This window comes from Amblyomma americanum, chromosome 1 (genome assembly GCF_052857255.1).
Source record: "Amblyomma americanum isolate KBUSLIRL-KWMA chromosome 1, ASM5285725v1, whole genome shotgun sequence".
In the NCBI taxonomy this organism is placed as follows: Eukaryota; Metazoa; Arthropoda; class Arachnida; order Ixodida; family Ixodidae; genus Amblyomma; species Amblyomma americanum.
Genome location: NC_135497.1, coordinates 218,010,858 through 218,035,030, shown reverse-complemented (window position 1 = coordinate 218,035,030; position 24,173 = coordinate 218,010,858). Strand labels below are relative to the sequence as shown.

At 44.0% G+C, this 24,173-nt stretch overlaps 1 protein-coding gene across 1 annotated transcript in view; it reads right to left on the bottom strand.

Annotated features, from left to right (window-relative positions):
- LOC144115757 (uncharacterized) overlaps window positions 1–24,173 on the bottom strand; it is a 55,946-nt gene that overhangs the window by 10,117 nt on the left and 21,656 nt on the right. Inside the window, 9 exon segments of the mRNA XM_077650257.1 lie at window positions 39–151; window positions 1,362–1,641; window positions 11,764–11,871; window positions 11,971–12,032; window positions 15,227–15,379; window positions 16,092–16,271; window positions 16,393–16,459; window positions 16,544–16,717; window positions 20,322–20,519. Coding sequence (XP_077506383.1) covers window positions 39–151; window positions 1,362–1,641; window positions 11,764–11,871; window positions 11,971–12,032; window positions 15,227–15,379; window positions 16,092–16,271; window positions 16,393–16,459; window positions 16,544–16,717; window positions 20,322–20,519 — 1,335 coding nt within the window.

Below are 24,173 nucleotides of genomic sequence, written 5' to 3'. Positions count from 1 at the left end.
GGCCTGTGTTCGTAACGTGATAAGTAATGACAACTTGCCTCAACAAACTCCGCTTTCTGGAGGCTTACTGATGGCGTTGTACCAATGAAAAACATGTGCATACCATGTTTCTTGTAGATGCGATGAAATCCGACAACAGCGGAAAACAGCGCTGGAAATAGATTCAAAGGTCGCCGGTTAAACATTTATTCCTAACTTGTTGCTGGTATGAAAGTCCATGAAAACATCGCAAATGCTGGTGCAAAAAGCCCATTGTAGTTCTATGCCTTAACAAGTACAGAACTGTAAAGCAGCAATATCTCTGCCTTCGAACATGTACATGTTTATTTTTAAAGAATATCAGTGCATATGTTAGTAAACAAAACGGAAGCCACCTATGAACACGGTAGAATTGTTCGCGCATAATCCCCTTAGTCCTCGCTAAGCGCACCTCAGTGTGTTCTAGAAATGATCACTTGTGCAGCCAAAAAGCAGTGAATATTGGGTTGTCGCAGAAACTAGGCAGCTTTTCTTTTCATTCGTTACTCTTATCTTGCCACTCGTGAGGTTGTATTACAGAAATATGAATTTGCTATCCTTAAGCCATATACCAGGTGTTCTAAGGCAGACCAAGTTATTTCAAAAATAGGCTTCTTGGGGTAAAAATATGGTCTCAGCAGAAGAATAATACCAGTGTCGGCGGACACCAGAAAACCGGTAAATCGTGTTAAGTTGCGACCTGATTAATTAAATTCCTATAATTACTTTTTCAACTATCACGGTGAGGCAACTGGTTGCATTAGAGATTTGTAGGCGGTTGTTAGTAATGGCCACATCATGTTTTAGAACTTCTCAAAAATTTTGAGTACATCATGCCAAGTTACGTGGGCTTTCGAAAGGCATGCCGGTAAACCAATCTCTCGAGTGCACATAACTAGTCGAAAATGCCAAATTTGTCTATCCGCAACGCCAAGCGCAATCGCGTTTTTGAAATTCTAAAACCTGATATGGCTAATACTAACGACCGGATACAAATCTAACTGCGACTAGGCTCCTAACTCAAGTAGTTATAAAGCTGATTACTAAAAATTAGTTAAGCAGCTTACAACTTAAAACGATTCATCGGTTTTTCTGGCATCTGCGAACACTGGTAATACTATGCTACAGAAGCCATATTTTTCCCTCAAAAGACCTATTTTTGAAAATTACTTGGTCTTCCTTAGAACACCTGGTACAATTCATACCAGAAGTAATCCATCTAAAATTTTTTGAAGGGGCGCCACATCAATTTGTTTCTGATAAAGCGGATGCGAAGTTAATATGTTTCGCTGGCCTGGTCAGGCACAGCTGCGTCTGAATATTGGCAAACGCTCGGCACTCACAAGAGCTCAGGAATTCTGGTCCGGCTTGTTCGGTGCTTTTATAGAGCGCCCACAGGTTCATATATGGCAGCGGTTCCCACCTATGCGGAACATTCTTGAGGTGGCGGAGTTTTTTCACTTGAATAAACTTGACCGCCGATAAATAAAGGATGGCCAGTGACAACGTTGTGAGAAGAGCCAGCGCAAGAAGCAGACCGACGAACGACGCTATTTTGGTTGCTCCGCTCAAGGTCAGCAGTCCAGAAACGTCATGAAACGAGTAGGAAAACATGGCTAAGCACTACCACATCTGTAAAACAAACAAACAAAATAAATGAGAAGTTTGCCGCTCAACATGCATCTTGGATCCGAAAATATTGAATATAAACGTGGCAACAGTCCACTATTTCCTACTCTTTTTTTCTCGTCCATTTTTTAAATAAACGGCAGTTTAAAGCAGGTGTTAGTTATTCAAGGGAAGAAAAAAAAGCGCTGAACGGCATGTTCCCTGCAAGGAGACTAAACAATTAACACTTGTGGGCTCAGGATTTTTTTTCTTTTCTTTCGGCATTTTTTTTTGTTTCAGCGTGTTTTATAGCGCTATCTTTTACAGAAAAGATGCAGTGTCCATTCATTGAACGATGGCCGCCACCAGCATCGACATTCCGCGACCACGCGACCACCCATGCCTGTTGGTATAGATGGAAACGTCCCCAGAAAATACGACCCCGGAGGAAGCGGCCTGAGGGGGGAAAATGGCACGAACAAAAAAACTGCAATGATAAAATCTCTCCGCAAGGGACCCGTTCGGAATTGAGAGGCAGTAAACTCACAACATTTCTCAACATCGACTTTTTATAGGGCGAACATGTGCTTTGAAGCAAGCAGTAATCGGTTATAAGGAGAGGAAAGACGCTGCATCTGTCTCAATTCTAGGCGGGCACCTGAACCGCGCCGCAGGGGAAGGGATGAAAGAAAGAGCGGAAAAACGGAAGAGAGAAAGGGACACCGTAGTGGAGAGCTCCAGGTTATTTTGGGACACCTGGGCTTCTTTAACGGGCACTGACATCGTGCAGCACACGGGCGTTTTTTGCATTTCGCCGCCATCTAAACGGGCCAGGTACTCGATCCGAGAAAGAAAGGAAAAATACGAAGGACAAGCTAACGAATTAAGGCGCTGAACTGGCCCCCGTCGTCGAGCTGCCGAGTGCAGTTTGGTATGTCTAGCTCTGTGCAGCTTCCCCCTGCAGTCTGCAATTTGGTACTTGTTGCCAGTGTTCCGCTAGAGATTGTGCCGTGCTTGAAGCAGCGAACCCTCTCACTGGCTTTGCAATAGCACTGGGTGATAAGGCGCCTGACACCAAACGAATGTGCTAGCTGATGTGTCAGAGAAACTGAGTATGTGCATATCAGAACACGGAAACCCACTGGACGGAAATCATTCTACAACAAAAAAAAACAACTAGAAATCGAGCTTAAGGCAGGGCCCCAGAAGCGTCCAGTTAAAACACCGAGAAATAATGAAAATTACCTCTCGGTGTTTTGTGCGTTGGCTTCTGAGTTGCAACTAGACGGTAGTATCGTTTGCACTGCGATGCGTCCACTGCTGTGCACTCATCCAGACTCAACAAGATCCTTTGTTTTTATCTAGTGTTGAAACACCGGTGTTTTGTGCGTTGGCTTCTGAGTTGCAACTAGACGGTAGTATCGTTTGCACTGCGATGCGTCCACTGCTGTGGACTCATCCAGACTCAACAATATCCTTTGTTTTTATCTACTGTTGAAACACCGGTGTTTTGTGCGTTGGCTTCTGAGTTGCAACTAGACGGTAGTATCGTTTTCACTGCGATGAGTCCACTGCTGTGCACTCATCCAGACTCAACAATATCATCCTTTGTTTTTATCTAGTGTTGAAAAACAAGCACCCTGCGCAGGTCTGCGGCGGCTCTCTAGGAAGCACATGATATCGCTTGACACAGCTGAACGGTGTTCTGAGATTTTGGTCCTCGTTTTTGTCTGTTGCACCTACTTTTGCCGCCAGTCATTAGCTAGAATGATGTCAGGTCGGACGTTGTATTAAAGACAAAAAAAAAAGTTCCACAAGAGCAGCACCAACCAGGTTCAATGTCGTGCTTGTAAAGTAGCAATGCGTTGGGCGAAGAGATGAGATTTGCTACGCTATAAATATTAATAAGGAGATTAGAATGAGCAGCAGTACGCTAGCAGCAGGTTCGCACCCACCTGAACCGATGTGAACAACGTGATGCGGCACAACGGTGCAGAAAAATGGCGATGTCTATCACAGACGCGAAACAGAAATGTCCAGTGCCGCCGAGAGAGGCGCGCTGTGAAGAATATTGTTGCCCGCGGCAAGCCGTCCAGGCGACGCAATCGGAGACGCGCCGGAAAACCTCCGGATGCCGGCTCGCGGCAGTGATAGGAGCTGGCGATAGCAGCGCCTCCTCACGCTTGGGCGGCCAGAAAAACAGCCCCACACATGCCGCCCTTGACTCGGCGCTGTTCGCTGCATGCGCCTAGTCTGCCAAGACTGAGCGATGTCTGCGCGCAATTGAACGCCGCAGGGGAAATGAGTCGGAGAGCTGGGAAGGAAAATGGAAAGAAGCGCGTGGCCGGCCTAGCGATGTATTGAACGGTGGCGGCGCACGGTCAGTTTAACGGGCACTTATATGCCGGTTGCAGCCTCGTGCGCAATATGTTCAAACTTGCGCGACCGGCTGTCGTCTTGGTATCTTCTTTCCTCGTCATTGCTGGAGTGCTGAATGTTCGGGGCCGTTCCCGGCATGGCATGTGCAATAAACAGTGGGGAGGCGAGGCAGAACGCGACATGGTACAAAACGCTACAATTTGTTACTTAGTGCCGTCTAACTTTTATATGTGTCATAATATTAGCTTGATATTTAGTTGGAATGACCCGCCACATGTGCCTTACATCCCAGCTTTTTGTTGACGATATTGGATTCTTTTAAGAAGAGAAAAATACTGCGAAGTTAGCCTGTATGAACAAGAAACCGGTCGAAAGGCACGATACACTACAGTTCAAATTGTTCAGAACTCTGCAATTAAATGAAACATGTGTCCTAGATTAAATCAATTGTTTTTTTATTCCAAATGTTTTCGGTCACGTCAGTGTAAGAATTTTTCCGCCTAGGGCTTCTAAGAGAAAATTACGCCAACAGCAGGTTACACGTGTGGCACAACGCGACATTCTGGTCGTCTGGAGGGTGTTAGGCAAAGATAATTGGTTCACTGCTTGCTCTAAAGTTCTATTCTGGGTTTCCCGCTCTCTAGGATAGTTCGGACGTACAGTGTGGTCCACTGTTAAAGGGAACATGTGGTCACGTGTCTTTGGCTTCCCGCGAGGCGCTGCCGCGGAAAGCCGGAAAGAATGCCGCGCTGATTATGGACAGGAGTTTTTTTCGGCACTCTGTCCCCTTGCATAGATCTCATTTTCACGCCCACAACGCATCGATTACCTTTTCTCGCTGCTGAATTGGTTTCTTCCATTCTGTGGTCGCATTTCGTGCGAAATAAGCAACATTTTCTCCGGACGTGATTAGGCAGGTGTGAGTACCTTGGTATATATGCCACTCCATGTGTACTGCACACAGTGACTGCACACGGTGTACTGCACACAGTGTACTGCACACGGTGGGAGACGTCGTGTGTCCAGATCAGATTTCGCTGATTCGCATTAGCACGGCTAGGCTTTCTCGTACGGCTGATGATGTGGACTCCACAGGTCACAGAAACCTTGGGTCACAGCAGAAATACTGAAAATTATTGCTGAAAAACACAAGCTGTATCAAAAATTCCTAAGGAAGCATGACAAAAATACTTGTGCTGTCTTCAAAGCACACTATAATAATGTTAATGGCAGTCTGAAAAAGTCCAGGGATGCTCATCACGTCAATTTTTTCGATGAAATCAAAGAGCAATAAGAAGTATTATTTATTTAATTACAGTTACTGCCAATCCCATCAGGGATTATTGAAAGAAGGGCACATGTAAGATTGCCAAGTACATGTAACGCCTTGGAATGAGCCAGGTTTGGCAACTTGTTAGTGTTGACAGCCACTTGTAGTGGTTTGGATAACAGGGTAATAAAGCCCAAAAAGGAATAATGGGTTTACAAGTACACATATTCATATTATTTATACATTTTGAAAAAAAAAGTAATAGACCAGAGACAAAGCTCTGAGAAAATAAAAATAACAATGGAATGGTTTTTTGTAATGATGTTTCTTATGAACGATTCACAAGCAATGAAACAAAGCTATTAACTGATGGACTGTTAAGAAGGGATGGATCTAGGCTAATCCATTTACTTATGGCTCGTGGAAAATAAGAAAATTTGTCGCAGTCAGTACGAAATGGTTGTTCGGTGAGTGTTTGTGGACGATTATGCTTTGTGGTCCTTGTTGCATCATAACTAATCTACCTCGAAGTATCTATGTTTACCTGCTTGCGAATTAGCTCGTCCACGAATTTGAACGCGCTAATTTGGCTCTCCTTCAGAGAGTTAGAATGTTAGCTTTCTTAGGTAGCTCAGTAGCAGAATCTGTTAATTTGCATTTATTAAAGATGAATCTCACTGCTTTCTTTTGCACCCGTTCTAGTTTGTGTATGTGTTCTTTAGTAAAGGCAAATAAAGTTATGTTAGCGTACTCTAGGGTGGATCTGATGAACGCATTGTAGGCTAGTATCAGACGGTGCTTGTCGAAAGCGTCTCTTAAGGAATAGTAGTCGTTTTAGGGCGCTAGATGTGATACTATTTATAATGGAGTTACACCTGAAATCTTCTGTCAGGATCACACCAAGATATTTATATCTGTGGACTGCAGTCAGTAGGGCGTTATTGGTACTATATTGGAAACCTGAACGTTTTCTTTTCCTCGTTATTTTTAATAAAGCTGTTTTTTTACGTTAAGTAACATTTGCCAGACAGAGAACCATTTTGACACGGTCTGCAAGGAACTAGTCAGTGTTAAATGGTCTTCAAAAGACTGAATTTTACGATGCATAGTCATCAGCAAAAATCCTCATGTTTACGCCGATGAAGGAAGCCAGATCATTAATGAAGGTTAGGAATAGTATAGGAGCGAGAACAGACCACTGGGGAACTCCGGACGTGACAGGTATTGGTGCAGAAACCTCGGTGTTAATAGCTACGAACTGTGATCGGTTAGTCAGGAACTCTTTTATCCAGTTGAGAATTGCATTATTAATACGTAACGTGTACCTCAGTTTGTGAATAAGTTTTTTTGCGCGATAACCGGTCAAATGCTTTTGAAAAATTTGAAAATATGAGGTCGACTTGTTTCTGGTTATCTGCCCGCCGCGGTGGCTCAGTGGTAATAGCGCTAGGCTGCTGACCCGAAAGACGCGGGTTCGATCCCGGCGGCGGCGGTCGAATTTCGATGGAGGGGAAATTCTAGAGGCCCGCGTATTGTGCGATGACAGTACACGTTAAAGAACCCCAGGTGGTCGAAATTTCCGGAGCCCTTCACTACGGCGTCCCTCATAGCCTGTGTCGCTTTGGCAAGTCAAACCTCCATAAACCAAACCAAACTTGTTTCTCGTTGTCTGTGCAGAAAGAACTGTCATGGATTAGTTCAAATAGCCAAACGACTGTTGAGCCCTTTTCGAAGTCCATGCTGGAAGGGTGACAAAATGTGATTGCGTTCAAGGAACGTTGTTCTGCGCTTATGGAATGAACTTAAGAGACTTTTGAGTCACACATCGCAAGAAGCGTTTAAAATGTTATCAAGTGATGTCATATATTTTGGAAAGGAATCATCGGATGAATTCTATAACTATTCCATTACATTGCTGACAGTGTGCATGACCCTACTGCGATTGAAAACATCCCGGGCTCCGATATTAATAAGATTTTTCTTGCTTTTTGGTGATGCTGAAGTGTTTACGGTGTTTACATCGTTAAAAAAGTTGGAGTGAAGATGCATATGGTCCAAAACTGAATCCCGTTCTTCATGTATTGATGTCAACTCTCGTTCCTCTCCAGTGGGCTCAGGCGTTCCCCAGGGTGCTGTTCTAGGGCCCCTACTTTTTCTTATTTATATTAATGACTTGCCTAACAACATTGCTGCTTCCGTACGTCTTTTTGCCGATGATTGTATAATTTACCATGAAATCAACAGTGACTCTGACACTTCTTCCCTTCTATCTGATATTAACCAAGTTTCGGAATGGTGTAAATTATGGCACATGGAACTTAACATTAATAAGTGTAAACATATACGTGTTTCTCGACGTGAGAGTGGAATAGCCACTTAAAACCTGAATAATACTCTTCTTGAAACAGTGTCTTCGTATAAGTACCTTGGTGTGCACCTAACGTCTAATCTTTCTTGCAATCTGCACGTGGAATTTATTACTAACAATGCTAACCGCATGTTGGGGTTCCTGCGTAGAAACTTCTCCCTTACCTCTACTTCAATAAAATTGCTCCTTTATAAGACACTTGTTCGGCCTCAATTGGAATATGCAGCATCTGTCTGGGACCCTGACCTGTCATCATTATCATCTTAGATCGAATCTGTTCAAAACCGTGCGTTATGTTTCATACTTTCCAATTATCACCGTATCTCCAGTGTTACCGTTATGAAAACTACATTATCATTGGCACCGCTTTCACTCCGCAGAAAAATTTCTCGCTTGTGCTTATTTCACAAGATCTATTACTACAATCCTGTCCTTAAGAGCCGGATACTAACTACCCCTACATATGTTTCAGGCGCATTGATCATCTTCCCAAAGTAGGTGTTCCATAATGCCATACTAAACACGCTTGTTCTTATTTTGTCCCCAACACTTGTGACAGTTGGAACCACCTTCCCAGGCACATTGTCGGTACTACACACCCAAGTTCTTTTAAGACTGCCCTATGTAATCTCTATTTGTAGATTTTAGTCAGTTTTATGTTGCATTCGTTTTCGCTGTCTGATTGCTGTCTGCCGGAAATGTTTTCCTTTTTTTGGGATATGTTATTTTTCCCCCTTTGCTTTATTTTGCATTATTTTTGTTTTTTTTGTTCATTTTCGCCGCGTTATCATTTCTTCTACTTGTTTTTCTGCTGGATTGTATTTTACTCAATGTATGTCATTTCCACTCCCCTATTTAATGCCTTCGAGCCCTGAGGGTATTTGAATAAATAAGTAAATAAATTTGTCCGTTGCTGTCCTACATATTTAATGTCTCGACAAGTTCTGCAATTTCCCCCACTGCAATGAAGAAATTTAGAGTGATCGTTAGCCATGAAGATAGTCGTTGAAATACTCTTACCAGTTATAGTCCAGTGTCTATTCTATAAGTTTTCTATAAAAGTGAATAAAAATTGTAATTAAAAGCTATTATATCTTTTTTATGGGTACAATATTGTTGCAGAAAAGCAATATGGCTTTCGTCAAAAATCTTTTATGATTTTAGCATTATTGAAGCAAATAGAATTGATAATTAACAACATAGAAGGAACGAAATTAACGCTTGGAATATTTATAGATCCAAAGCATTCGCAGGATCAATAACTTGATCCTGATACATAAGTTATCATTATATGGAGTACACGATAGAGCACTTAAACTCATAAGCTATCTTAGCGACCGTACACAATCCCTTCATATTCGGAGCTATTAGTAAGAATACCAATCAATTAAACATAGGGTGCCTCAGGGGAGTATACGTGGGCCACGCGTATTTAATGATGATGATGACGACGATGATGGATTTTTATGGCGCAAGGGATATGTGGCCAAAGAGCGCCATGGCACAAGGTATTTTTCTTTTACTCAAGGTGGGGCCAAAGACCCATTTCACAAGCATTGTACTCTAAATAAGCCGAGCACCAGACCAGGGGAAAGCTTGTACCCACTGTATCACCGGTGTGTACCCGGCGGCATTGGAGACCGAACACGGCACCTCCCGCATGCGAGGCGGATGCTCAGACCACTACGCCACCGCTGCGAAGAAAAGTATATTTAATGCTTATATCAACGACATAATCAAAATAGACAACGAAATATATCATATTTCATATATTTATATGAAAATATCATATATTTATTTCCAGGACGTATGCCGACTGTATGATTTCGGAGAGGCAACACTGTGTTTTTGTGTTGTCCGAGCTGCATGCATGGTACTGGAGAAGAGATTTAATCGATCAACGCGGAAAAAAAAAACTAAAGCTGTAATGCTTAAAGGAAAAAAATATGAACTATAGCCTTGAAGAGCGCTTAACCTTAGGGGGAAATGAAGTATTAAGAACAGATGCAGTGTAAACACTAGGTGTGCATTTTAACCAGTTTATGCTCGGGGATAATCCTGTGGATTACATAAAAACTAAGCTCGGGTGCTTGACACCCTTCGGAAATTCCAGCGCACCTTACCGACCAGAACCAATCTTCTGATTTACAAAGCTCTGTTTTCTTGTATACTTACTTACCTGCTGTCATCAGTTTGGGGCAGTAGAATAATTACCAATAAAAACAAACTTCTGATAATGCAGAAATGCGCATTAGATGCCGTAACTCATATTCATTTAAGATCGCCATTGAGGACTTTATTTTCCAAATCCCAAAACCTCAAAGTTGCCGACATGTATGAGTACCGTATTCTAACCTTATATAAGTCATAGTTACACCGTTACAGCTCCTTTCTTTCAGACATTGCTTAATTAGTAGCAAATACAGTACCTCATATGACACGTCAGCATTAATGCTGGCACGTCCCCCTTCCACGCACTAATTATGCTTTCCAAGGATTATTCTATACCGAAATCTAAAGTCTGACGAAATCTCGTCTGGTCGAGTAGAAGATTCATGACTGAAGAAAAAGGAACGCCGACCAAAAGGCTGTTGTTTAAAACGAAGAACAACCTTTTGGTCGGCGTTCCTTTTTCTTCAGTCATTATTCTATACCCTATCTTCGACGCCAAATAAATTTGCACTGTCAAATGAATTGATCTGTCTTGATTTAAACATATAAAAATTATTTTCCTAACCTCTCTCAGGCATGCGGTCTTCAATAAATATGTGCACTTTCTAAATTTTCTTCAGTGTTCACGCTGAATAACACGCATTCGGTGAGATCCTTGGGAATTGTTTGTTGGGTTGTATCGATTTTCTTGATTCTCTCTTTTTTTAAAGCAGTGATGATAATATTGCCTTCAAGTTTTCGATTCCATGCTTATTGTAATTTTTCTCTATCTTTCAAGTCTCCATGGTTTGTAAACTATGTACATGAAGTTCGTGTTTCTCACCATTGTAGTGATACCTGCACTGCCCTGCTGAAGAAGCGTAGGTGATGTGAACTTTGTCAAGCCGCATAATGCGGCTTTTAATCCCATTTTTGCCTCGATCATGCGTCGCTTGTTTTGAAACAAGGAAAGAAATGCATGGCTAAATGGCTAACCTAAAGCTATAAGAGCTTTCGCCGATTTATGCGCTAAGCCGGAAAGCTTACCGCTGCAAATTTTATTCCATACCCGTGAATAATAAAACGAATGCGTTGGTTTGGAAATTTTGTTTGCTTTTTGCCCTACCCTCACCTACTTCAATACTTCTGATGTTTGGTCATTTACAAGGAAACGTGTATGTTTCTCGCTTTCTTTTAATGTTTGAATGCAATCTTCGCTGCCACGTCGTAATATTCGGGACCGCAAAAAAAAAAAAGCCTGGAACACTGGCTCTGGTTGGTAACGCAGGAGGTAAGGTCGAATAAATGGCAGCGGAAAGTAAACGAAGACATTGAAGAAACACACAGACGAGGACGATGCTGCACTGACAACTGAACGTTTATTGGAAAGGCCGCATATTTATACTTAGAGACCAGCCAGTGCTTCGAATGATATCTTATCAATTCCTGCTTGCATCCCGGCACAGATATCTCACTTCTTTTTTTTCGATAGGCCAACCGATGGCGTGCTGACGCATTGCTCTCCGGATTCACGGATGGCCCAGGCATCCAGGATTTCTCTTGTCAGCTTATCTTTGCTCTTTTTCACTACCTGCACGTGGTGAAGGTCAGCAGGGCTTGTTTGTTTTTTGCAAGTTTCGCAATCTCTGCAGTGTATCGCAAGGTTGGTGCCAGACTTGCCTGCTATGGCTGTTGCGTGCTCTCTTGCTCTGTCGTTGACGCATCTCCCGGTTTGGCCTACGTAATGCTTCCCGCAGAATAGAGGGATACGATAAACGATGCCCTGAAAGCACTGAGAATACCTCGTTCTGTGTCCGATTTGGCAATCGGATTTGTTTTTCTGCCCATTCACTCGCGCGCACATGGTTTTCGCCTTGTTTGGCGCCGTGGGAATGATCTTGATGTTGTGCTTCTTCCCGATCTTTTTGAGATTGTGGGTCAGCCAATCAAATTTTTAAGAAAAACTTACTTCATTCTTTTTGCCAATCTGATAGATGTTGGGGAAGAAATAGCGAGCACTAAGCACCAAAGTTGTCACACTTTCCTTATGAGTCCGTCGGAGGCATAGTGCTGCCATCTGTTGAACGAATGCGAAACGCCCAAGTGTGAAGTTGTGTAACGACCAAGAAAAGCTACATTATTGAGAGCTTCCATATAATGTCGTCCTGTGTTTTACCTCAATCTTTTCAAGCTCCGCTGTCCTCGCTGTCGTCGCTCTCTCAGTCCCAGCGAAGTGACCTGCGTTTGCGAAGCGTGTAATGCCGAACTGTTAGCGGTGCTCACTCTACCGCATCAAGAGAACATGTGTGTTTCTTGCTTTCTTTTAATGTGTGAATGCATTCTTTTAATGCCTGCATGCATTCGACTAGAATTCAACAGAAAATGAAAAAAGAGCTTTGTTTGGCGAGTTAGAAGTGGTTAAACTGTTTGCTTTCATGGGTATTTAAGTAATATATATGGTAAGGTCCACGCGCTCACCTCGCAAAGAGAATTTGTGAAGCAGATCCACACATGCTTTGCGGCCTGCGCTACGCCACAGAACGCCATGTCCCAGGTGTTTGCATGGATGTTTGTTGACGGGCGATATCCCCTATCGGCTGCCGAGTGATAAGAACGCCAGCATTGGCGAGGAGGAAGAGGAGGGGGGGGGGGGACTTTATCTCCCTTGGTTGCGTCCCTCTGAGTGGTCTACGCGCCATCCGTCGTCTACGGTACCCTACTTTAGGTACTTGTTTTCTTAGCAATCTGACACTCGTGACAAGTGAATTCGTACAAGTTTTAACTAACCGAGCGGTATGAGCGGCCGCGCATTGCGTTTATCTCTTGACCGCAGCCCGAGAGTAAGAGCCCTCAACTTCGAGCTGTATCAGCGCTTTCACATGGGCCGGCGCAGTGCTGAAACGCATGCGCATGTAGCGATAGCAGTGATATTCTCCTCGTACTTTCAACACGCCAGCACTGAAATTCTGCGTTCCCTGCTACGCTTCCCGTGTATTGCACGCGCAATCTAAGTGCTGCTGGTGTAGGCGTTGTGGTATTGAAGAAGCTGCCCCAAAACGTATCAATAGGTCATGTACTTGAAGTGCACCGAGTGTTATAACAAATAAAGAAACTCGTAAGCACTCATGCGATAGTAAATGATTATTTTTAAACGACAGTATTTTAGGTTTCATGTTGGTTAAAATAAGCCGACAACATTTCTGCGATTTAGTTGCGGTTGGAATGAATTACAGATCACGCTGGAAAAAAAAACGGAAAGGTTATCACAAACTGGTTCCACGAGAGCTACTAACGGCACAAAAAAGCCGGTTAAGAAAGCAACAAAATTGCTGGACTTGTTCTCTGAAGTCAGAGCGCATTTGTTGCGTGGGCAATAAACCAATTCTAACGTCCTTACGTCCATTACAGTACGATTGGCTATTTCACTGGCATAATGTATATATAATGGAAATAAAGAAATAGAGAAAAAAAACGAGTTGCGCTCATATAGTAATGTGTCGGTCTCAGTTCAATAGATCGTCATTTCGGATCGCCATTTTTCATGACTGCTTTTTTTCTTTGTTCCGTACAAATGAGAAAGAAAAACTTGGGGGGCACTTCAGTTCACCTATGACACGATAGCGTTAAAGGGCGGTCACTTGGGGGTCCAAGAGCGCTCCCTTTCGCAGACATAGACCCACTTGCTTCCATCACATACTGCTTTATTACATATCATCATCCATATCTATTGATGACTTCAATTACTGGCCCTAATTAACTAAGTCTTCCTTTAATGTGAGCCGCCGCGGTGGCTCAGTGGTTCTGGTGCTGCGCGGCTGACCCGAAAGGCGCGGGTTGGACTCCGGCCACGGCAGTCGCATTTTGATGGTCGCATTTCGAGGCCTGTGTACTGTGGGATGTCAGTGCACCCACCTGGGGTGCACTGACATCGGAGCCCATTTCCGGAGCCCTTCACTACGGCGTCCCCTCATAGCCTGATTCGCTTCCTGTAATTCACTGCGTAATTCACCCACTGAGCGGTGTGAGGTGCTCGTACAAGGCCTTCATTTATCCCACTGAATGAACACCCTTCAGTGCTGTAGCGGTAGTGTGCCCGGCTCCCGACCCAAAGCACAGCGGTTCAATTCACCCTTGACTTCCTTTGTTCTTTTCAGCGAAATTGCTTTTCTACGTGGCTACCCTCTTTATCAATCAGGATTTTCCAGTCACGACAGTGAAGACGGGTTTTCGGCTGAACTAGACGTTGAACGCTGTCGCGTTAATATTGCAAAGTCTTTAAAAGAGTCAGTCACGTTTGCTCCCACGACGGAGTATGTTGTGTATGATTAAGAAGTACGATCATTTTGGACAAGCGGATGCTCCCTGGAAAGAAGCAACAAGTACTCTCTCCGTTTTTAGTTTGTGTGTCTTATGTGAAAGCTGTTCTGCACTTTCAACAAAACATGCAAAAATCCAAATGCTTGTAGCAGGAGCGCGTGTTTTCAGCATTGCACACATAGCGCCTATCAAACATTGAGCATTGCTGCGGCTGCCCAGTTTGCTGCGGTTGTCAGCGTGTGCCAGCGGCTTCGCATCTCTCGGTTTTTTGTTTTACTCTATGAAAGAAATAAACGTTTAAAATACAGCTGTCTTTTTTAGAAATTGTGCCACGTGGTAGAACTTCTAATGAGAATGTTTTGCTCGTTGCTGGCCTCCTGAAAGTCGAACAATTAAGAGTAATTAATGAAGCTCTCAGGAAAGAAATAGGCTGACTTCTTCAAAACAATCTGGAAAAATACTGCTTCAGTTTTCTTCTCGCAAAGTGTGCCAGCTTTTTTAATGAACCGGCTAACATTACGCGGGTTACCCCGTGTAGTGACAAGCCGTGCATTTGGCATGGAGACGCCTGATAGAACAGATAAGATTTACTTGTGCAAAAAAGCGACTTATGATGTATTATCAAGCAGCAATATGACACCTTTTCCTCTCGTAACCATTTTGTTGCAAAAAAATAAACATCATGATCAATTGATTGATTTATGGACATTTTAAGGAGAGAAAATGAACTTGCTTCACGAAGAATCCGAATTGTGTCAGCATTCGCATTTTATTCTGTTACATTCCTCATCACTTACGAACATAACACAAAATCCTTTAGTCGGTTTTAGATTGCTAAGGCCCTTCAGAGCCCGCGTCTTTCTATTATCAAAGGCTTTGTTTTTATTGTAGTCCACGCCTAGTTATTGTTCACTCTTGCTTTTAGTAATTGATGAATATTTGTTAAAATTTATTCAAAGCTGTTCTTTTATGTCCACTCAAAACTTTTGAAGCAGATGTGCGTGCGAATGATAAAACTTTAGACGAGGCATGCAATAGCGATGCAATTTGTCTGTGAGCTGCGACGAAGTGATCGCTGAAACTCCGCCAGAAGCACTTGCGGTTGTGTGATTAGCGTCGAGTGTACTGAATTCTCAGCCCACTTCTGGGTCTTAACACTAATTCACTAACAAGTTCAACTTGGTCACGTTGATCCAAAGACTTCAGTGAGAAACGACGAAGGATGTTTGCAATAATGATCTTTTCTTCAGCAAGCGCGAATCGTTGTCCTGCAAAAATGAAAACAGCAAAAAGAAAGAAAACAAGACCATTGAGTGGCAGGCATAGCTAAATGCTTCGCCTAATTTGTAAGTAGACACAACTCGGGGGTGCTGAATACAAGAAGCATGGCGTTGGCTGCCTGGTACTAGTCAGCTAGAGCGGACATTTGCGGTGTTCTCTGCCAAATAATTAGCTGCATAATTCGGTGTGTATCTCCTTGAAGCAGAGTTGCTTTTACTGCGTGAAGCGGTTCCCTTTCATGAAAAATGGCAAGATTTGATAGTTTCTACAAATACTGTGACCAAAGTTTTTTGACCAATATGCAATTCTGGGTGGTGCTTGCGCATATTTTGCCGTTCACTGCAAACATGGCTCAGAAAAGAAAAGTCAAGGGCTCAACCGGGAGCTTGGCCTTTAAATGACTGTCGAATTTTGTTATCACTCGTGTGGTTAGGTTAGCAAGCCATTTTATTTTTTCGGATAGCAGGAGAACTTTGAAATAGTAACAATAGCAGCAGGAGTTAGTGCCGCAATATCCAGCCTAAATACATGTTGAGCAAAACAAAGTGTTTCTGTACACGCAGGGTAGTGTGAGCGGGCATCTGGATGTAACATCCGCCGCTGGCGTTATCGCTGGCGTTCAGAGAAGTGATTACTGACGACAGAAAGCGAAGTCGCGGGCATCAGCGTTTCATTGAGAGAATGAAGCCAGCATCTTACCGATGCAGTTCCGGGGTCCTGCTGAGAATGGAAGGTAAGCGAACGGGTGCCTTCCATTCGAGTTTTCCGGGAAGAATCTCTCCGGGTGGAATTCTTCCGGCTTAGGAAAGACTTCAGGATTTCGATGCAGGAAGTACGCTGCGATCTGCACTACTGTTCCGGCTGGAAGGGTTGCTCCGTCTTTCAGGATAAAGAAAAAATGAAGTGTATTAAAGGACAAAGTAGAGAAGAGAGGCGCCAGTTGTATTTGAGGAGCCGATAGTCAATTCTTCAACTATAATTGCTGAGTTACAGGCCTTACCTATTTCAAATGGCTCTTCGCATGTCCTTGATATCAAAGGTACCGACGGATATATCCTTTGCGCTTCCTAATTGCAGGAAAAATAACAAAAACTTGCGTCATTCATGTTTTTTTTCTTTTAACTGAGCTCAGTTCTTAAGCCGCATGGTACCTTAATTGCGCACTCAAGGTACTTCATCTTCCTCAGGTCTTCAGAGGTTACGTAGCGTTCTTTGTCATCCCCAAATATTGAGTCCAGCTCTTCATGAATCTTACGCTGTTCCTCCGGACTATGGCCAATGATGAAGAGTGCCCAGCTTATCCCCATTGCTGTCGTATCGTGGCCCTGCAAATGTAAAAAAAAAAGCAACCTCCACCGCGTCTACCTTTCCACCACCACTTCCATGGTAGAAATGTACCTCAAATGAACTTAAGTAGCAACTTGCGTTAAAAGGACACTGAGGAGAAATTGAAGTTGGCTTGTATCGATAGAATACCAGCTCCTGATAACAAAAACGCCGCTCTTACTGAAAACAAAGCTCTTGTAAGGTAGAAAAAAGCAATAACCAAAATACAGGTCTCGCCACCACAGGCCAATGTCGCAAGTACAAGCGTGGTGACGCCATTGTACAAGAGACGCCACCTTGAAGGAATTTTCCATCTTACATGGGGTCGCGAATCTCTGAGGCTGACAAAAATAGGTTGCGCAGACCAATACTGAAGTAAGTTTTGTTTTAAAACCAATAGTGCACTTTTATCACACAAAGATAGGCAGGCAAAAGACAACCTGAATGTTGGAAGCAAAGAAAACCGATGCTTGGCGGCGCCATGGGTGGCCAGGAGAGTTTCGATTTGTTATGGCGCTTCGCGTCTATGAGCTTTGCGTGCCCCGTGGTTTTGTTTTTGACGCGCCTCGATTTACAAGCGCCGAACTGCAGAGGAACTCCAAGTACCGCTTCAAGTGCTAGTTAACCTTTGAAGGAGCTTGTTAAGGGTTGTCAGATGATCGCCACGGTCGATTAAAAGCTATGATGGCACGACGGTCAGTGATCGAGCAAGGCAGCACTTGTGTATTCGCACGCTTGCCCGGCGAAACATTCCCGGCTCTGCCAGTCAACTTCAATCTACTTAACGAAAATCGTTTATTAGGGACGGCAGACAAGGCACAAGGCAGTTCAGAAAAATTGCTGATGGCCTAGCTCTGTTAGGCCAGGATATACCTAGCGAAAGCGCGGAGATTTCTGCATCAGAAGAGTGCATTCACTAGATGCGCCTTTATTGACAGCTGTAGCTTGAGCCGTGTTGGCGGAGTGGTAGCGTCTCCGCCTCAAACGCCGAAGGCCCTAGCTCGATTCCGAACCTCGGCACAGGACTTTTATTGTGTGAGTGGGCGGGGGGCTTCAGTGGCTCCCATGGATGCCGCCGCCGAATACGTTGGTTAGCGGTTAAGCGCAGGCTCTGTTAAGGCGCGTTTATGCTGCGGCGAGGCGCGCGAGCGTCAAAGCGAGACCATCTTTACCTAAACTGCGCTTGACCGCCGACGCGTTCGGCGGCTTCGGCGCACTCTGACCGCACTGGCGGGGAGACTTGGAGCATGTCTCAATTTCGCGCAGAGTGCGCCAGCCGCCGCCGGCTCGGCCAGACTGATTTGGCTCCGCGGCGAGGTGCACGTTGTATTCAATAGCTGCGGCAGTTCGGCGGAGCGGTTCCTTTCGAGCTCGGCTAATTTAATCCATTCACAGTACATATCTGAAGGTACATGCAAGTGGGCGAGAGAGCCAGATCCAGTGGATCCGTTGGATCTAGCGGAAGCCGTTGAAGCGTCGTGCGCCGGCTTTAGTTTCAAGCCGCCGACTTTAAACGCGACCGCCCTTGAGCACCCATTTGTTTTTTGTGGCAAAAAATAAATAAATAACTTGGCCCTTGCAACCGTGGGAGACCTCGACGCCGCCTGCTGCGCCGTGCAACCGCGCTGTTCAAGGAATCACAATCCGTTGGCCCCAAAGCCCCGGCCAGCCTCCGATGGGCGCTAGGCGCCGACCTTGTCCTGGCCCCTTGGGACTCCCCGCACTGGGGTTATGATATTTAGTTTGCAACGGCTGCTCTCTGAGGAAGGGGCGCCTAACCTAACCGTGCTCCCTCAAAAGCATCGCACGCTCTGTGGGGCTGAGGTCGCTGAAATGCTGGCCGGAGTTTTTGTGAGAACTACGTCGTCGGGTTCGGGAACAGGATCCATCGTAAAGCTGGCAAGAAGCCGGTGCAAACGTAAACGAAGCGACGGTAGCGACCCCCGATAGATGCCTTCAAAGTGCGGCGGCGGTAGCTTTCATTTCGGCAGCTGCTAGACCGCACCGCTAGCGGCCAGAAATCACGGAGTCTCCGTTAACGTCACGTTTCACGTCACTCCGTTCTGTGGCGTCATAAGAGTTCTCGAGTTTGAATCGGAGCGACGGGAAAAAATTTTTCAACTTCGAATCCAAATTTCTTTGAAATAAATGCATCTTTCGCTCCCGGACAAGCGGCAACAAAGCCATGAAATGCTGAACTATCAGATATTGCTAACAAAAAAAAAATTGGTAGGGTTCTCCTCAGTGTCCCTTTAATGATACAAAATATATGCTGAAATAAGGTGCTTCATAAGCAGAATCTGGGTTCTCAGTGCTTGCTGTCATTTCTAAATCACACACAGATAATAACGTACGGTAACTTTAAAGGTTTAAAGACAAGTCGTACATGTGGGGGCAATGAAATTGAAACAATATCGCTGGCGGTCGCCTAGAGAGAACTGGGGTTATCAGTCAAGTACTTCTTTGAAGGCAAACAATTGTTAACACCGATTATTTTGTTCTGAAATGTCTGGAAATATGCAAAAATTTTGAAGAAGGAAGTAGATCGTAAAAAAATCCAATAATGCGCATTTTATACAAATATTTGAGCACCTAATCGTTTCATAGTGGTAAGAAAGCACGCAGTAACCGGAAACGAGAATAAGTTAATGGCAGCTCGAGCGCACTGATGAGCTTGCGCCTGCGCGAGCTTGGCGCGAAAAGTCAGCGGTCCGCAGGAAAAGTGCTTCCAGGACCCGGGTGTTTAAAGAAAGCTTTTACCGCCGAAGTGACAGTGACAGTGAGTCTGCCGAAGCCTTCTAATGCCAAACGAAGTACTTTGCGCGCTTCCAAGTTCTTGTTGAAATAAAAGCCATACTTCGATCTTGAGAAGCAAAAAAAGAAAATCCCAATTACAGACCTGCTCGAGCCTGGTTCCTTCAAGACGCGAAACGTGATTTCCACGCGCGCTGTTGTCAGGAGACAGGAAATTTAAATTCCTCGGTAGCCACCGAAAACTGCTGGCTCAGCAGAGTACGAAGATAAAGAACTTAAGGAGCTTTTACATTTGCGACTCCGTTGAAGCAACAGAATACAACATGTGGGGCAAGAAAATGGCACACAATACATTAGCACCATACGGATGTCACTGCTAAACAATAAGATCAGTTTTTTTTGCCTTTCGATCTAGTAATCAATTTTCACAACATTCACTTCAAATTGTACCTCGCGTGACTGATTATCCTGCCGGGTTAGGGGTAAACAATAAAAATAGTGGGAGGAGCGACTGCCACCCCCCTCCCTCCTTCCTCCTTGTGAGAAACTAGGAATTGCAGAACCAACTTGACCGTTATTTCTTAAACGATGAAAAATCTGGAAAGGCATTGTGCAAAAGGAACCGCCTTCCCCAAATTTCAACTGCTTTGCTAACAGTTGCGGATGGAATAAGTTACATTCAAAGCAAAAGAGAATGTGCGCTCACTACGTGAGCAGGCGTTTGACGCCGAATTACTTATTCCGTCTCACAGATAGCACGAAGCGTGACGAATTTATCCAGCGACATCACAGATTGACGAACATGAAAAATACAGATAGGGAAAACAGACACCCTAGGCAGTGATTTACCTCGAACATGAAGGTGTCCACTTCTTCTCGTATATCTTCCTTCGTTATGCTTTTTTCATTTTTGAGGTGTTCCGAAATAAGGAGGTCCAAGAACGGTCTTCTATTTTTAATACCTGTCTCGCACTCGGAACTTCCATCGAGCTTGATTGTCCCCTTGCTGATTTCAGCCTCTAACTCTTTCTTTCTTTCTGAAATGACCTAGTAAATGACAGAAACAAGCAAAGGGGCTATAACCAAGTAAAAGAATGTCAGCAGACCCGGATGGTGCGCGTCAATGAACACACTCTATCGATGAAACATGAAGTCCTTCATTCCCCTCAATCCACCACTGTAAAATAGCTGCTGTCGCAGAAGGGGGGATGATGAGGACAGGAGAGAAATTTCGAATGTATGAAAAGATATCAACAATGCGGCTGGTCGCAGCCGCGAGTGAATCTCTGCTCTGCTTGGAAGGCGACGGGGCGTCCAACTGCCTGGAGAGCTTTCCAAACCTTTGGTCAAGTGCCTGATACGACGTCCTCCGACAGAGGCCTGCTTTCGATACGCACCATTGAAGTGATCAACGCTCGTTGTGGCCTTGAACATGTGAGGGAAACCACCATTACATGATCCAGTTTTACGGACGTGACAAGAAGCACTGTTTAGAGTATCGGCACGTCCAATAAAACACTAGAAACACTTCGTATAGGCCACGCTCCGTCTCGGCCTATGTAGAAGGCTTGCATGGTAGCGCTAAATGCTACAGAGATTTTGCGAAAACACAGAGGGGATCATTTGAATGTTTGGGCTGCAGTTCTAGGCATTTAGGACTAACAGGTTGTCGTGGCGGGCCGTCGTGTCTGTTGAGCTGTCAGATTTGCAATAGCCTGGCAAGCAGGAATGCATGAATCCCGAAGCTGTCGATGGTGCACGATTGACGTAGTACGTGAGACCAAGCAGATGGAGACCTGTTTAATTGGTAGCTTCGAAATCGTTGTGGTGTACATTTTCTGGGTCCAGCGGCCAGACGTCTGTCCTAGTCCAGCCTGGCCGTTAAGGGCTAGTTTGCATTTGCATTTGCATTTCATATCAGGACAAGTTACTCCACTAGCTGATAGATGATACTCCTAGGAGCGTTAAAAGTATCATATTTTCTGCATTACCATGGAATGATTCAGCTGAAGGACGGTAGGCTCATGGTGCTTCAGTTCGAAGGTTTTTTGCGCTTTGCGATGGAAGTTTACTGGGGCCTGCCCTCGCAAATATTACTCCATAGTGCTCAGATGTTCCCCTTTGGCAAATAGCGGATAGTTCAGGCATCTCGGACGCTGCGCACGCAAGCGCTAAGGGCCGGTTCGTGGCGTGGAGGGGCGTGATCCTCTTGTCAATGGCCAAAAAAAAGCTGCCCTCTATAAAATGGGAGTGTGGTGCGTCCCAAAACGTTTCATTATTATTGAAAGATTTAAGCACCGAAATGGAGCGAACCAGTGTTATAACAGGTCGTGCCTTAATTAGAGAGAGACTTGAAGCCCTGCCGCACTACAAAGAAGTCCTCAATTTCATTTTTACATTTTGATTTTGTTCAAAAAAATGAATATTGGTTTTGGGGGAAATGAAATTGCGCAGTATCTACCACACATCTCGGCGGACAACTGAACCGCGCCGTAAGGGCAGAGGTAAAGGAGGGAGTGAAAGAAGAAAGGAAGAAAGAGGTGCCGTAGTGGAGGGCTCCGGAATAATTTCGACCACCTGGGCATCTTTAGCGTGCACTGATATCGCACAGCACACAGACGCATTTGCGTTTCGTTCCTTCACTTATTTTTGGCACAGATTCCTGACGCTCTTAAGGTAACCATATGGTTTTTTTCTGGAGCCGGTTCGACGATTAACTGCCTTTTAAGGTCATTCTACTAATAAAAAGAATTGCAATGAGCAGTCTTTTTTTTTTGAAGACATAAAACCTGTCATTTGAAACATAAATTTTATGATGACGCCTCCTCTTCACGACGAGATAGACCATGAACTTCTCTTACAGTTTCATATCCACGTGTTTGTTTATAAACAAGAGACGGGTCTTTGCGATAGCAGAAAAAAATGAGCATTTTTCAAAAGAGGGCGTTAAAACGGGCAAACAGGGTGGGGGGGCGGGCGTAATATTAACGCTGGGTAGAGTTTGTGTTAACTTTTGTGTTAACCCCGTGCGGTAGTATACTACTGTCATGGTTGCACGCAAAATTTTGGCTTTGTTCCTATGAGCAAATATAAAAGTTGGGCATACAAATACAATACAAAGGAAATACAAAAGTACAAAAAGGACTGCTTCAGTGAGCGTTATCATGCATTTTAAAAATTATATTGTTTAGGCCTGAGCTCCTTTACCTTGAAGGAACATTGGAGACAAATTCAAGCTGGCCTTATTCTAACAACAAAGACACCACTTTCTCTGTATACGGAGCTTTTCAGTACTAGAAAAGGTAAAAAAATAATTCCATATAGGTGGCATCATCGCCGGCCAGTGATCAAGGAGTTTTTCTCGTTGTATGTGTTAGAAGTTTGAAAATAGCCGCGGAAAATTTTTAAACGCAAGTTTCTCAGCAAGAGATGAGCCTTTTGTCACTGCACAAACATCAAAACACCCTTGAATGGAGTTTTACTCAGAAAAAAAAAATATATGGAGTGGTCGTCAGTGTCTCTTCAATTGAGCCACACATACGGTGCTTGCAATTTTAGTTAGTACAAGTTGGAATCACGCTTGCTGATAAAATCAGCGTTAGTACATTGGTGTGCACTACTTGGCCTGAAGTGGTGCAACTTATAGTTGCTGGCTAGCGAGAGGCGTATCAGAATGGCTGCCACCACGGTTAAGATAAGCATAGAAAGCATGTGCATAAGAGTGCTGATTTAAAGTCAGTTTGAAGGCAATGAACTCTACAAGGTATATGGATAACAATAATACGTTACTACTTAAATAAATTTGCGAAAATACCAGTGTTGGTGGAAACGCGTTACAAGTAACGACGTTATCAGTAACGCGTTACCTTTTTCGGTAACTTAGTAACGTACTCGTTGCCATTTTGGAACTGTAACGAGTAACCTACTTACGTTAACAATTTTCGGTGACGTGAGGTGTCACCGTACTAGTTACTCTTTATTACAATTGTTCCCCCTCCGCCCCTTTTTCATGAAAAAAGCGCAGAGGACCTAAAGTGATGTTACAAATAAACAAAACGTACAGGTGCTCTCGACGACCCTTGTTGCATGCCACAAAGCACCTGCCCTTGACGACGGGCCCAACTAAAAAAAAAGCATGCAACACCCATAAAGCATGAAACACCTGCACGAGCACGCATTCACAAACTTGCCTTCACGTACCCCCTTTCCCAAACTACTCACACACAACGCTCTAAAGAGTAGAAGCATGCCGAGCATTTTGGAACATCACATTTTTCAGAATTACTGTAAATTTATTGAGAGTTCAGCGATGTTTTCTTTGTGAAGTTAGAATTCATGATGAAGTATGATGTTGTGCTTGATGTCACATTCAAAAAATGGCTTCATCATGCGCCACAGAGTTAGAAGCCATCACATGTAACTCTACAGGCAACTTTAGACCACTATAACATTACTAAGCTCCTGCACATTTGTGCAAAGTATTCTCGTTAAATCAAGATTTCGGGTAAAATCGTTGTTTGGGCTAGAAGTTTTATGTGAAATATGACATTTATAAAATTCTTACCGTGAGGTCTTGCAGTGAAGACACACTAATTAAAATTTATGGCCAGGGATTAAGGGCAAAGTAACGTGCTGTACTTTTTCGGTAACGGTGACGAGTTACATTTTTTTTATCTAACGTAGGGCGGTAACGCGGTTCTT